This window comes from Thermobia domestica, chromosome 9 (assembly GCF_964235325.1).
Source record: "Thermobia domestica chromosome 9, izTheDome1.hap1.1, whole genome shotgun sequence".
Taxonomy (NCBI): Eukaryota; Metazoa; Arthropoda; class Insecta; order Zygentoma; family Lepismatidae; genus Thermobia; species Thermobia domestica.
In genome coordinates, this window is record NC_137462.1 from 174,458,790 (window position 1) to 174,473,475 (window position 14,686).

The 14,686-nt window shown below is 32.0% G+C and overlaps 1 protein-coding gene across 2 annotated transcripts in view; it reads left to right on the plus strand.

The window, feature by feature from the left end:
- The window catches only part of LOC145695222 (uncharacterized), a 65,359-nt gene extending 57,303 nt beyond the window's left edge, over positions 1 to 8,056 (plus strand). Inside the window, exons 5-8 of one of the 2 annotated variants that reach the window (XM_081772215.1) lie at positions 627 to 710; positions 2,923 to 3,054; positions 4,839 to 4,960; positions 6,362 to 8,056. In XM_081772215.1, the coding sequence (XP_081628341.1) occupies positions 627 to 710; positions 2,923 to 3,054; positions 4,839 to 4,960; positions 6,362 to 6,488 (465 nt within the window). In that variant the 3' untranslated portion in view covers positions 6,489 to 8,056. The remainder of the gene's footprint in view (positions 1 to 626; positions 711 to 2,922; positions 3,055 to 4,838; positions 4,961 to 6,361) is intronic. The other variant, XM_081772216.1, reaches the window with a different exon arrangement.
- Positions 8,057 to 14,686: the final 6,630 nt, after the last annotated feature.

A 14,686-nucleotide genomic window follows, 5' to 3' on the forward strand; every position in this document is an offset into this window, starting at 1 on the left:
TATTTTCTTAATAACGTTATCACTTTTAAAAAAGAAGAGGAAAAACCACAAAGAAGTTTTAAATCCTGATGATAAATTGGAACAGTTTACCCTTATTCTGTTTCTTCAGTTTAACTGCAATCTTTCGAACATCGTAAATGCATGGGGAAATATTGTATTACTATGCTTACTACATATCTGTTGACGACGCACTAAGATTCAGTGGACGACATAGGCTTATTTATATTTAGTGAGCTGCATTGCATTGTACTAACTCTTTGACTGTCTACTTTATAAGAAACAAGACTTCGACCGTAAAACTGATACACAAGCAAGACCCATCCATTGCTTTCTGTTTCAGCAGTTTTCTTATAAGTCTTCTTATCATAAATTTTGTAGAATAAACAGAAACGGAAAGATCTCACAATCTCTAACAGTAAGAAAATAAATTTCAGCAAAGTATTTACTTAGATTTTAAGTCCATAGGTTTCTTTTATTCTTTTGCTGTCCTATAATCTTTATAGTAGGATAGTCACACAAATAAAAGTTAAGAAAAAGTTTTTTTTCTGGTGCATGCTTTCTTCTGTATATCTCTATGTGTATGTCTGAGGGCTTAAGAGTGAATGTGACCTCTTCGGTGTGTCCAGGGCATCCTGTCGGCCGTCATCTCCACCTTGCTGGGAGCTAAAGATCCGGACCAAGTCGCCACGATGGCCAAGCAAGCGGGAGAGGTGAGTGCCGCCTTGCCTTTGCCTTGCATGCTGCTATAGCACAACTTCCTTTGCTGACACAACAACAACGCTCTGCACGCTTACGTCAAATATTCTACGCATGTCTCCTTAGGTTATGTTCATAATGAAATAGGTATTTTAAGAGAAGATCGTAAAGGTTCATCAACAAGAATACAGGTCGGATGACAAGTACAATAGTTCAAAATAGTTTAGTATCCTAATAAGTAAATAACGACAGCATTAAAATAGTTTTTTAAAAATAAAAAAATAGTAAATAAATAATATATTTAGTGTCAGTGTAAATAAAGTCTTCCAGTATTTTTTCAAAGACAAATAATTTTAAAAATAACAATAAAGGGTTAAAATGGAAGGTGGCTCGTGAAGGAAATCGGTAAAAGAAAAATAAAGTTTCATGGCTTGAAAGTAGGGGAGATGCACTAATTGTTGTAAAGAAGAATTGGTATGTTAGGTAAGTTTTTTTTCTCTTAATTTCAAGTGATGAAACTTTAATTTTTGCTTATCTGACCTTCTTCACTGACCGCCTCTGGTTGAATGCAAATATAAAAGAAAAATAATTACTACATCAAACTCAGTATCTTATTGAGAGAGATATGAGTTTCCTAGAAACAGTAGCAGATGTAACAACTTATACTGTATTAAGAATATATGTTTCGGTGGAAAAATAGATTCGCTGAAGCGAGTACTATGACATAAAAAATAATACATACGATATATTTAAATTGAATCCATAAATAATGAATCATATCAAATGAAATGCACTAGTTTTGTTTTTAAAGACATTGATATAGCAGGGGTGCCCACAAGGGGGGGGCTATGACGCAAACTGCGTCATTGAAATATTTGGGGGGGTTAAAAATCTATATAAATATGTTTGAGAGGGTGTAAAAATTAATCGAAAAGATTTTTTCATGAAAGAACACCTACGGATAGGCAATTGAGGGGGGGTGCGTCATGGACATGAGGGGGGGTGGGCACCACTGGATATAGGTTATGTATGTTTGCTATCAGTTAAAGTTCTATGCAAAGTAACTTATAAGCAAACACACTATCCATATAAAAAGGAAATAGAGTTAATGTAATATCCGATATCATTATAAGCTCTCCGTAGCTTTCTTAGTTGAATAAGTTTGGATATGTTAGTAGTAGTAGTATATTATTCGTTTCATAGTTTGTAATTGGTCGGGAAATAAATAAATCACAGAATAGAGAAAAATAATCCTGTGTGCTTATGCATTTCAAAAGTTCTAATTTGCATAATTTATTGTAATTAATAATTATGTATCTTATAATATCTTTGTAACAAATAGCATATATATATATATATATGGCCTATGATACTATTGAATATACTAATGATAAACATATTGAATATTTTAAATAGCCAAAAACATTGGTTTTATCTACAACTACAAAATGGTATCATAAGGAAGAAAGGAACGCATTAAAAATTGATGATATTTTAGAATACTAATAAACATGCCGTGTGCACTTTTAAGTACTACTTAAGTACAAATCACTATTAATTCACACAAAAAAAAATGTTATGAGCACACTGAAATAATTCACGTTAATCGATCTGTAATCACTGAAACATCCACCATTTCACTCGTTCGTATATTAATTGATGTCAAAGTGTTTCGTTTTAAATTTATCATTATTGCAATTTTTCCAAGTAATCAACGAACATATTTGTATTGCTTGAGTAATTGCACTTATCACGGTAACTAACAACACAAGGTAAACGTTAATTTAATTTCAAAAATTAAAAATATTACTTTTTCAACAGGAATCTTCAATTGTGTAAGTATTAATTATTTCGCATTTTTTAAAAAACACATAAGTTAATGTTATAATCCTTTATTTGCAACGATAGTATAACTTATTTGTTATATTATTATTACAAAACAATTAAGTGTATAAAAATATGTGCAGAATGTTTGAAGAAAATATGTTGGTACGCTGTGAAGGACAGTGCATTTAGCATTAAAATATGTTATTTATTTTTTAAAAAATTCATAATAAGTCTTGATATCAAGATAGTGTTTCTCTTAAGAAAATTTCAATTTTGGACTTTAAACTATAAGGAAGGAACTAATTCCTCTTCTAATGACAATAAACTTGAATTGTTTTCCTCGTTTTTATTATACGTACGTGTTGAATTATTTTAATATTTGACTGCTTTTATTTATAGTTTATAAACATCGTTGTCAACTTGTTGGATGCCTTGAAGACTTCCTTCAGCCACCGATCAATGGCAGCTAGGTCTATTGGTAAGAGAGACAGCATATCGGACGCTGCCATTGCAGGACTTTCGCTTTTGAAGGTAATTAAACTAGTATATTTTTTCACAATTCAGTTTTTAAATAAAGTGCAGTAAGACAAGGCTACTAAATTTTTGATAAATAGACTATTGTTGGGAGAGAAAAACAATGCAAAATAGCAAATTAAAAATTATTGACGGGTATATACTAGGATTTAGGCTAGATAATGGCTGTTAAAGCCTACGAGATCCTACATAGGAGCAGTATTTCCTGTTTTATGTAAAATTTATTACATACTATATAAACATATGTATTAGTATATTTTTACTCATATGTCAATAGATATAAGGAGATGAACATGCTGAAACAAAGCTCTTGTTGATATGTTAGTAATTATTATAGAATAAAGAATTCGTGCATGAAGATAATCAGTAGCGTATTTAGGATTTTGTTTCGGGGGGGGGATATGCTCAACACATGAATAAGCACATATATTTTTCCTTTTAGGTGCTGACAAATTTTAGTGAAGTTGTGCATATAACACATTTATTTCGGGGGGGCTTGAGCCCGGTAGACACCCCTAAATACGCCACTGGATAATAATAAGTTACTTGCATAATTATCTTAAGTATACTACTTCATGAAAACAATTTTTAAAAAATCACTCAACTTTTGATTGTATTTAGATCATTTTCAGGTACTAAAAAGGGAAAAGAGAAAATATAAATAAAATAGATAACATCACACGGTGTCTGATTAGTTCTCCATCTTGGATGATGATACAGGAAATGGTGAGGTGTGGTATAATTTGACTACACAATCTTTCATCCTCAGCAGAAAAAGAATCTAATCTTGAAAAAACTCTTTTCATTTCTTCTTTCTACATTATAAGAACGATCAATGTATGGTCAAAAGAGCAATAGTAAATATTCTTCACTGTAGAAAATTGGAAATTGATAAGCATTGAGAACTTACTTTCATTGCGTTGAGGAGGATATATATATATATCTGAACTGTTTCGAGAAATGTATGGAATAATCTTTGTCGATACTATTGGGTTAACCACAAACTTATCGTTATATTTTTTTTAAGACGACATCTTGCATTTTGAGGTGCAAGAGCAGAGAACGTTGAATTCAAAGAATAATTGACAAACCAATTCCTTTTTACTCGAATGTGATTCTTGTAGTAAGATTTTCTTATTATATTCATCATTATTTGTATATTGTGATGAGAAATCGTTCAAAAAATATCATGTTAGTATAAAAATAAGTTAAAATGAATGCATCGTAGCTAAAATTAAAGTGATCAAATAATGTGTGAGCTTCTTTTTAAATTGAACTTCCTTAAGCAAGACATTCAAATGAGGTGTTCAGAGCACAAGGGAATCAAGTCAATTACCAGAATTGTGAGAAAAACAGAAATAAAGTTTGTATAGTACGCTTAACACTGTTATTTTACATTATAAAAATTATTTACAACATTTGGACATGAATCATTTAAGATAAAAATGTGGCAAATATGTTACATGGAAGAGTTAACACTGTTATTTTACGTTATAAAAGTTATTTACAACATTTGGACATGAATCATTTAAGATAAAAATGTGGCAAATATGACCAAAAAGTTGACTTAATTCCCCTGTGCACAGAACGTATCAAATGAAGAAAAGTCTAGTACTATATGAATTTCTAAAATATATAAATTCCACGAACTTTCTTAATGTTAGTAGTAAGCATATTGCAGAAAACAATTGGTTTTGATCTTTGTTCGCATTATAGGTACCGTAGTCATGTCATGTCATATATGTGCTAGTAATGCATGTCAATACTCTTTTTATATGTAGGGTTTCGTGAGGACGTTTAAAACGAACGATGATGTATGTGTACACAAATATGTTTGCGAAGCGAATAGAGATTGCTCCAGAGACACTTACGGATCAGGATTCCTCTACTGTCAATTGGGAACGTAAGTATAAGTTATGTAATGTTTAAAATTTAGGTTAACAGATAAGTCAAATTAGTTTAATTAGTAATAAAATTAAAACGAAACTTTTTAAGTATTTAACATTTTCTAAATTGAACAAAGAAGCAATTCTGTTTTAATAGTATATTGTAATTACAGTGGTGGAATTAACGAATCAAAGTATCTATACTGAAGAATTTAATATTCAAAATATATAAGTAAAACTTTATGAAATAGCCTAAGTCAAACAGTGTTTGGTTTGGTTAGTACTTAGATGAGCGATCGTTGAGGAAAACCATATGGCATCGGTAGTGCGACCTTCATCCAGTATCGTACGTACGATTCGAGACCTGGGCAAGGGAAGTAATAGCAGACTCCGGTAATGAAACTCAGCAACATAAATTATGGGATTTATAATGTGCTGATCATAACTACTCGCTCCTTCCAATTGCCAATCACCAACTGGTTGACTGAGGCTTTCAGGTAAAGAGTTTCTAGTTCAGTATTTAAGAAAAGACGGAATTCCAGGGCTTTCTTTATTCGACATTTCGATACAGCACCGAAATAGTGTGTGTTTAGAACATAACTAGGTACACAACATTAATTGACCTTCTTTGCAAATTACTATAATCCATATGGTAAAATAGTAGATTTTAAAAAATCTGTTTTAGGTTTTTCTTCGTGTCAGAAAAAGACAATGAAAAGATGTATATTTATTTACCAGTTGTGGTGACAATATAAAGGTCTATTTTCTTTCCATATTGACTCTAATTGAGACTTTCTCCGCAATGTTAACTACTTCAAAATATGAATTACTTTAGCAAAATATGGTTATGAAAACATTTCAGTTAAGAAATGCTGCTTTGACGTCACTACTAATTTTGAATTTTTCAATATTCAATAATTAATGTCTTTTTAACAAATATATACGTATTTACGAAACGTTAGCAAACAGTATTGAAATAAAAGAAAATATTAAATGCATACATCGATAGCTAAAATTTAAAACTCAATTTTATTCTCAGAAATAACTCATGCTTACTGAACTTTAGCAAACACAACGAAAATGTAATAAATTCACAAGTGAAAAACGACTGTACTGAATAGCTACAAAATGTTTATCTTTATGAAAAATTGTGTCTGTTACTGTGGTATTAACTCGCTATATGATGTAATTTCATAAATCAACATGACAAGAAAGTTTACCTTCTTACGTTTCCTTGAGAATAAAATCTATATATGTATTATACATATCTCTTTATATTGACTACTGAACAAAACGAATACCATCTCAAGATATTCTAGATAAAATTTCAAATAAATACATGAAGTTTAGAAAAAAACAAATAATATCGTTTATTCATTTCTTTGGAGTAAACAAATGGGTTTTACTTTGTGTTGCAGATACGCCACAAGCTTTGTATTGGACAAGACCGGTTCTTCAACTTTTGAATCTTATTATGAGGCAGGAAGGAGAGGTCGAAGCGGAGATGACTGTCAACAACTTTACCAGAGGTGCAACGAGGTTTAACACTTTTTTTAAAAAAAATAAAGAAATAAATGAATAAAATAAGGCGTAGACCGGATGACGGAGCGAAACTACATCAGTATTGACAGATTAAAAAAAGAAACAAAACGAAGACGGAAGACAACGAATGCGAAATAACAAGAGACTGCATTATTATTATTATTATTATTTCATTCATGAACAATAATCATGGACAGTTCACTTGTTGTTATTATTTTTTTTAAAAAAAAAAAAAGCATAGTAGTCATATACCGATATCAAAATATGAAGGTATCGGTGTGACCACTATACCATCAAAAAAACAAATATTTATTTATACTTTAATTTATTAGGCTCCTAGTTTTCATATAACATTCATTGCTGTTCGTGTGTTTATTTTCTTGCTGGAAACTGTTTCTATATTTGTGATTTCCAGTAGTGAAAGCTTGAAAAGCGCGGTGCGTTTTTTCTCGTTTTGGTGTCGAAACGTTACTTTTTTTTAGAAAAGAAAAAAAGAACATTGCGTATATTACATACATACAGATACGTGAATACATATTCATATATGTATAATATTACTTATAAAAGGACTACTGAAGATGGTGTTCCTCTTTTTTAAAAGAAATTAGAAACTAGGACGTTGATGATTACAAAGTTGTTTTTTCAAATTTAATTTAATTTTGTGCCCTCCTCAGTGATCCTAAATTCTACTGAAATGTGAGCCTAATTTGTTCAACTTGAGTGCCAAGACCACGCGTTTCAGTGTCACACAGCTCGGCGCTTGCACGATAAGGTAGGTAGTGAAGCTTACCAGAGTTTTTCTGAGAAGAGCAGTGCGCGGAACGATTTGAGTCTGAAAGAAGCACTTCGTTTGTTATCGAATCCCTTCCTTATTTTTCATCTACGTACTCTAGGTCTTCAACGTATTTGGATATGGTTCCTATTATTGGCTACGGAAGACTATTATCCTTTATTACTAACAATAAAATAGAGTTTTCAGTTTTTTTCTTCAAAAGAGGAGGGGTTAACTTGGAAATTGGAAATGTTAAGTGGAAGTACCATATTGAAGATATATATGAATCAAAGGCGTCCATTTGTGGGCTATTATTATTAACAGCAAGATATATATTTTTTTTTCCTCTGTTATACAATCTTGCATTGTTGCATCAACTGTGAGTTTAAGTGTGTTGTGAAATTTTTGTGATTTGTGAGCGCGAAATTCTGATTGTATTATTTTTTTGTATGAATGAATAATAAAAAATAGTAGTTAGTAAGGAAAAAAACAAAATATGAATGTGTATATTTGTGAATGAGTATTTTTGTGTGCTATATTAGTTATTGTTGTTTCTTTCTTATTACATTTATACTACTGTATCAATATTGCTCATCTTTCCGTAACAGATATTCTGTATTCTTATTTGACAATACTAGTTTGTGCACAAATTTATTCATCTCCCTTTTCTATGGTCTGTAACTGTACTGTGTACTCTTCTTTCTACTTCATACTGTACAAGTAATGACCGTAAAAAAGGGCAATATATATTTTGTACGATACAAAAAAAAATTAATAAATTCAAGAACTTGGTTTTAAATTTGATTCATTTTTGACTATGCCTTAGATACTCACAATTATACAGAAGAAAGGAGGTTGAGGCCCACTATGTAATATGTAATTATGTTATCATGTTACTAACACTTTCTTTTATTATAAGTGCAGTCAATTACTTTTGTAAGCAATGAAATCAGAGATACACTCATGTCCAAAATGATTGTATCATATCTATAACTGTCTTCTTGTAAGAATATAATTTGATAATGATTTTTCAGGATAATTTTAATACTGATACTATGTGTATAATCAGGAAATGTATATTTGTGGTAAATTTCATAGGAATTATAAATACGGAAATTAGAATGAGTAAAACAAAGTGTTGCTAAATGGACAAGAAAGTTTTATTTTCGTTTTATTGTTCTTATTTACTGCTCTTTTGACATGAAATTTGCCACATGCATGTCTTTGCCGATTATACACATACTAACATTATAAGAAATACCAGGCGAATTCGTTATCAAACTATATTCCTACAACAACATATTTATAGACATGAGACAATAATTTTCGACATGAGTGTACAAGACCCAATATATTCAAATGCTTACTTCTGAGAAGTTTTCTCTAATAGGCTATGTAGTGATATGGTGTAGAATATTGAACAATATACTAATCTTCTCTATATAATAGCAACTAAAGTAGCCGACATTGCCAAAGGAAAATTCTAAATATCCATAGTCTGTCAAAATATACATTATTTATAGTCATAAATAAGTGTATTTATCAACAATAATTGTGCCCTTCTAAATTAAACCTGCACCAATGAATGCAACGTGACTTATAAAATACCACGTTTGAAGATACTAAAAGTATTTTTTCATCAAAAAGACAGTATGTATGTAATGATTTTGAATTGATACATCTGTTCTCAATCTTCACCAAGTACCCGGCGTTCGATGAGTTTTAAATAGTTTACTGTTTTTTCTCTATACTTACCTAGAAATACACCCAACTAATGGTGTGATTTTGTATACAGGACAAATAAACATTCAATTTTGTATGTGAAATTCAAGTACATAATCCTAAATAAATACAAGACAGTAGGATGATGTTTTTCGTTTTTGTTATATTCTTTTCCAAAACAAGAAAGAGATAAAGAGAGTTTGGTGTTTTCATTGATATTAAAATAGGTAATCTTTCATTTATAAAAGGGAGTTGTAAAAATCAAATTTTCCTTGAGTTAGCAAAAGCTATCTTGTTTATGCTCTAATACGATTAAACTTTCATTCTCGGCATATTTGATTTCTAGGTTTTATATTTCAATTCTAGGTAATCAAAATTAATAAATAAAAATGTTCACGTTAAGACTTTGAGAATTTCTCCCCCCCCCCTTTTTTTTTGATTGGTCCATTGTTGGTATTTAACTTTACAGTACCGAAGCCATGCAAGATGGAATCTATTGCTTAAAGTGAGGTCCGAACCTCTTCTCGGGTTTTTATCCAACGCTTAGTACCGCTTCCGAGAATTACCACCGCAAACCACACGCGTGAAGTCATTTGTCCATGAAAGAATCGATATTATTATCTCTATATACGTATATTAAAGGAAATATACCAAATAAAACGAAAAGAAAGGCACCAGTAGAAATTTGAACATTAAAATGTAGGGAGAACAATTCAAATCTCTACAAAAATTTTCGTTTGAATTTCCATCTCTCACTCTAGAGTGGGTTAATTCAAAATTTCATTGTAAAACAACACTTTTTGCATTGGACTTGCATGAGATGTTTATCATTTCCGCTTTAAGAACTGGTACTTTTCAAACATTCTAGGGAAATTTCTCGGAGCAGTTTCTCGAGAATTTGGTAATGGAAAAATTTCTGTACTGAGAGTATTATCAATGGGCTTTCACACTTTTAAGTCATCCAGTGCTGCTGGTTCAAAAACGAACACGTACAATTCCGATTAAATAAGAAAACATGTTTTTCATATCTCAATGATAAAAAAAAAAAAAAAAAAATGTTCAGAACTCAACTCGTTTGAAGCTTGTTAATCCCATAGCAATTGTTTGTTTTGATTTTTCTTCATTGGAAAATTGTGAATCATTATTTCTAGAGCGTAAAGCTGACATAAAACAATAACAACTACTACTAGTAGTAGTGCTATAATAATAATAATAATAATAGTAATTATTATTATTATTATTATTATTATTATTATTATTATTATTATTATTATTATTATTATTATTATTAATAATAATAATAATAATAATAATAATATTAATATTATTATTTAAAACTGGATGGTTCAAAGCTCATACTAAGTTTTCACTGAATCAATAATCCACAGAAAGAGTTACATGAGGACTGTTAGACTTATTTCTTAAATTAGATCAGTAAAATTGAGTGGGAAAACTTGCGTAAAGTAAACAACGTTCAGAACATCTCAGTTGAGCAGAGTTAAGAACAAAAACGAAAAGATTCATTGAGAGACATGGGAATATCATCAAGAGAGCAGTAAAATTACACTTATACAATATTTCTTTAATGGTTTTATTACTTCAGTCAACCATATCAACTGATATTATTAATCTAATGGTTATGAATGATCATCATCCTATATTTCTTACGTTACTTGAAATTGAGAAAAATTAAAGTTCAAGAAGAGTAAAAAATATCCTTTTAGTCAGATCATACTTTCCTCTCAAAATTTGAGCTTTATCTTGTTATTCTTTTGCTGTATTTTCGATATTTATAAATATAACGAAACTTAGGAAAGATATTCAAATATTTGAGTTTGCGAAATTTTATCTAAAACCGAGAAGAGTTCAGCTGAACATTTAGTTCATTTCTTCAACTATTATTAAGCTCTTAATATTAATATAGTCAAATAAGAATTCTTGATCCCTGTGAGTGGCTCTGTGTAGCATAGTCGCTAACACTCTCACCGTAGGTGCAAATCGTCGCAGGTTCGACTCTCAGTGGGGACACTCGGTTTGAAAGGTGTAAAAGCCTTTTTAGACCAGTCATCCTGGTTTTCCTCATTCTCACCAGGCAAATGCCGGGCTGATACCTAACATAAAGATCTCAGGCTGCTTCATTCTTTCTCCACTTTCCCGGGTAGTACTCGTCGAGGGACATGATCCTTCATACATGACGGGCTAAAATGGTCATTGAGACTGAAAGTTTAGAAATATAATCCGTAATCCTTGATCCCTGGGTGAATTAAATTATGATTAATAACAAATAATCACATAACCACATGAGGAAGACAATTGCTAGAAATAATTAATTCATGACCACCTCTTGTAAATAGATATCAATATAGCGTTACGTTAACTCATAAGTTCCTATAATTTCAATCTCCAAGACATCAAGTCAATGCCTTCAAACTATAATAGCAAAACGGTTAACAGTATCGCTTGTGGTGTAGCTAGTTCAGAATTCGAATCTTGGAGAGAGTCAAATCTTTCTTATCCCATAGAAATAGCCAAACTAATTACTAATTGTTATAGTAGATATTTGTAAGGCAAACTGAAGAGAGAAATTGTTGTTCATTGCAACCTTTCGGTCATTTGTTAATACATTAATCTTATACATGTATGAAGCTCTTATGAGTATTGCATTTGCTAGCAAGCTTATTGGAAGAGAACTTCAAGCATTCTCCACTTCAGCTTCTACAGTAGAACCGAGTGTCTAATTTTAACATTGCAACGAATTTCTTTGCTCTGTGAGACGTAAAGTGAAAAGTTATTTATTTATTTATGTTGATAAGATTCAACCTCAATTAACTACAATATTTACTTTCAAACTACTCTATTCACAAACAAAATAACACAACGAGAGAGACAGACTTGAGTTGAATACATGTTCTTTCCAAAATGGGATCACTTTTTTGTTTCACAATATTAAAAATAAATAAATTAGTTCTTTCACAAAAAAAAAAAAAAAAAAAAATCAACTACTCGTGATTTGCAGGTTTCAACTCAATGTCATTAATACTTATTTCTTGGATAGAAATAAGCTTCTTCGTTTACAAGAAAAAGTAGACTTGCTTATTTGTTTGTATGTATAAATATATGTTGTTGTTTTTTCACACAGAACTAAAAAGAAATATCGTTTAGAAGGTAACGGTGTTGTAATTATGGTTACCGTTCAATGTGGGTCTCGAGGCCACGCTCACGAGGATAGATATGGCCGCATAGGAAAACTCTCCAATAGCAAGCAACCTTCGACGTCATCTGTCCACAAGAATGAGGAAACGGTTCGATGACCCCAATATCTTGCCTCTGCCTCACACCTATCCCCTCTGACCTTGAACTTTTCAGCGAAATCTAATTGTTCACTATTTATTGCATAAAAGAGCAAAAGAAAAGATGAGTTGCCCTAGATTTGTATTTGCAAAACATTCGGTTTGAACTGTAATTTAGATCACATAAAATATTGAGAAGAACGGAAAACGTCTTTTCAGAAATTACACAGCTTACTTTTACCTTCGGAAGATTACTGAACCAAACAACAAATTAGTATTATGAAGACAACTTGAAAATAGACAATACACTCTGCTCTTTTATTTTCGAGCTTTAAAACGTATCTTACATTCTTTCATCCTTCAAATAAATCGATGATTACAGAAAGGACCTGAATCCAGTTTGTGTACTTTTGATGATTACGTACGGTCTGTCACGACTCGATTTTAGTGTTATTTGTCATGGTATTGTTCCTGCTGATTTATCTTATACGTATGAAGATTTACCCAAAATAGACTCATAATGTAAGGGTTCCCAGATGACTATACTATAACGATCACATTCATTATATTTATATACAAAACACATACAAATGGTCCCAAGCCCGTTATTTGATTACTGGGCTGTTGGTTGTTAACACCACAGTTAAAATTACTGCAAGTTAAGTGCAAACACTCGGGATAATCATTTGTGTGCTTAGAAACACACAAAATGCATTTCAAAATTAATATGATGTACATTTTGTGGTGCTTGAATGTGTATTCAACGTTGAATCTAGACATATCAGGACCACTCATAAGGAAGGGATATCAATTTCGACAAATATCGGGGACCTGAACCTTCGAGACGGAGCATGAATGCATGATAAAAATTATATTTTCTTTTAATTTTTCATAACTGTCTTAGAGATTAAATTAAACAAAATTAGATGTAAGTGTATGGATTTAACAATCTTTTAAATACCTCTGGTGGTGACAAGAATATTGTAATGTTTAGTCCAATGCTAATACAAACATTTAGTGACTTTTGTAGTTACTTGGATATTTTCAATTCCATAGAGATTATTAAAAATATTATTAAAACACACAGGTGAGCAATCTCTTCATAGCCTTTCTGAAACAAGATGGAGTGTGCACGAATTGGAGTGGATTTGAGTTTCGCGTCCCGTTCAGCAGCAAGGCTATATGGGACCTGGGCCACAGCTTGATGTGGAATCCAAAGCATATGAGTTTTCCCCGGGAATCGAACCAGGGTTTCGCATTGAGTTTAGCGTCCCGTTCAGTAGCAAAGCTATATGAAAGCTGGACCACAGCTTAACATGGAATCCAAATGACATGAGTTTCCACCGGGAATCGAACCCGGGTTTCGCACGCCAAAGGCGCGTACGCTATCCACATAGCCACGAGGAAACTGTATGCATGAATCGAGACACTGAAACTAATAGCAGACAAACTACCAGAAGTAATGAAAGCTTTACAAATGTGCCGTGATGGGATAGCAGAAGTAAACGGGCAGATTATATTTCATCAAGGTTGAACTATTGATGCTCTTGGATGTTTGAAGGGAAAATTTAGACCACATACATATAAGAAGTTGAATCGAAAGATAACTCATTTAATATGGAAACACTCCCAGAAGAAACCGAAGTTTAAAATCCCACCATTATACCCCTTGGGCTAAAGGAAACGAATGATTAATGAAAGTGAATGATTATGAAATTAAATTTTATGTGCTCCCGAGAATCGAACCCGAGACCACATGCACCAAAAGGGCACACACTAGCCACCAGACCAGCTGGGAGGGTTCCTAGAGACTCGGGAAAGTTCATGAACCAAATTTCATTTAAAATTATAACTCAGATTCGTTTTGCAATCATTGACTCAAATATAGTCTCTTAATTGCTTCCTTATTGCATCTCATGATTGTATCCAGTGGCGTGGCCCTTAATCGTTAGCGGCGAGGCAATGTGGTACAGAAAAGCATATACTGTAGAGGTTGATCTTGCATTTTGATTTGTGCTCCCGCTAACATCATCGGATTCCAGTCTTAGGTAGTAGATTCCAGTCCTTTGCAACCTCAGCATACGGGGACGCAAAAGTTAACGCTAACTGGTAACCGTCATCGAGGAAGAACCTGAAACAACACTCAGTCAAAGGCAAAATGAACTGTACAATGTTTCTAAAATACTCATGATTCAGAATTACAGTGTGATCTGTTATCGCCTACTAGCTGTAAACATCCGTCGTTCTCAGGTCTTAATTCAGAACCTGGATAAGTGAGAAAAAGGAAAATGTTTCAACAGCCATTCCATAATCTGTGTGTTTATCCTCTGCAGTTATGTTAGCACACAACACCAAAACTCAATGCTGGTTGCATACAGGTCAGGGGTCAAAAAGTGTGGATACAGTTCCATCCGACT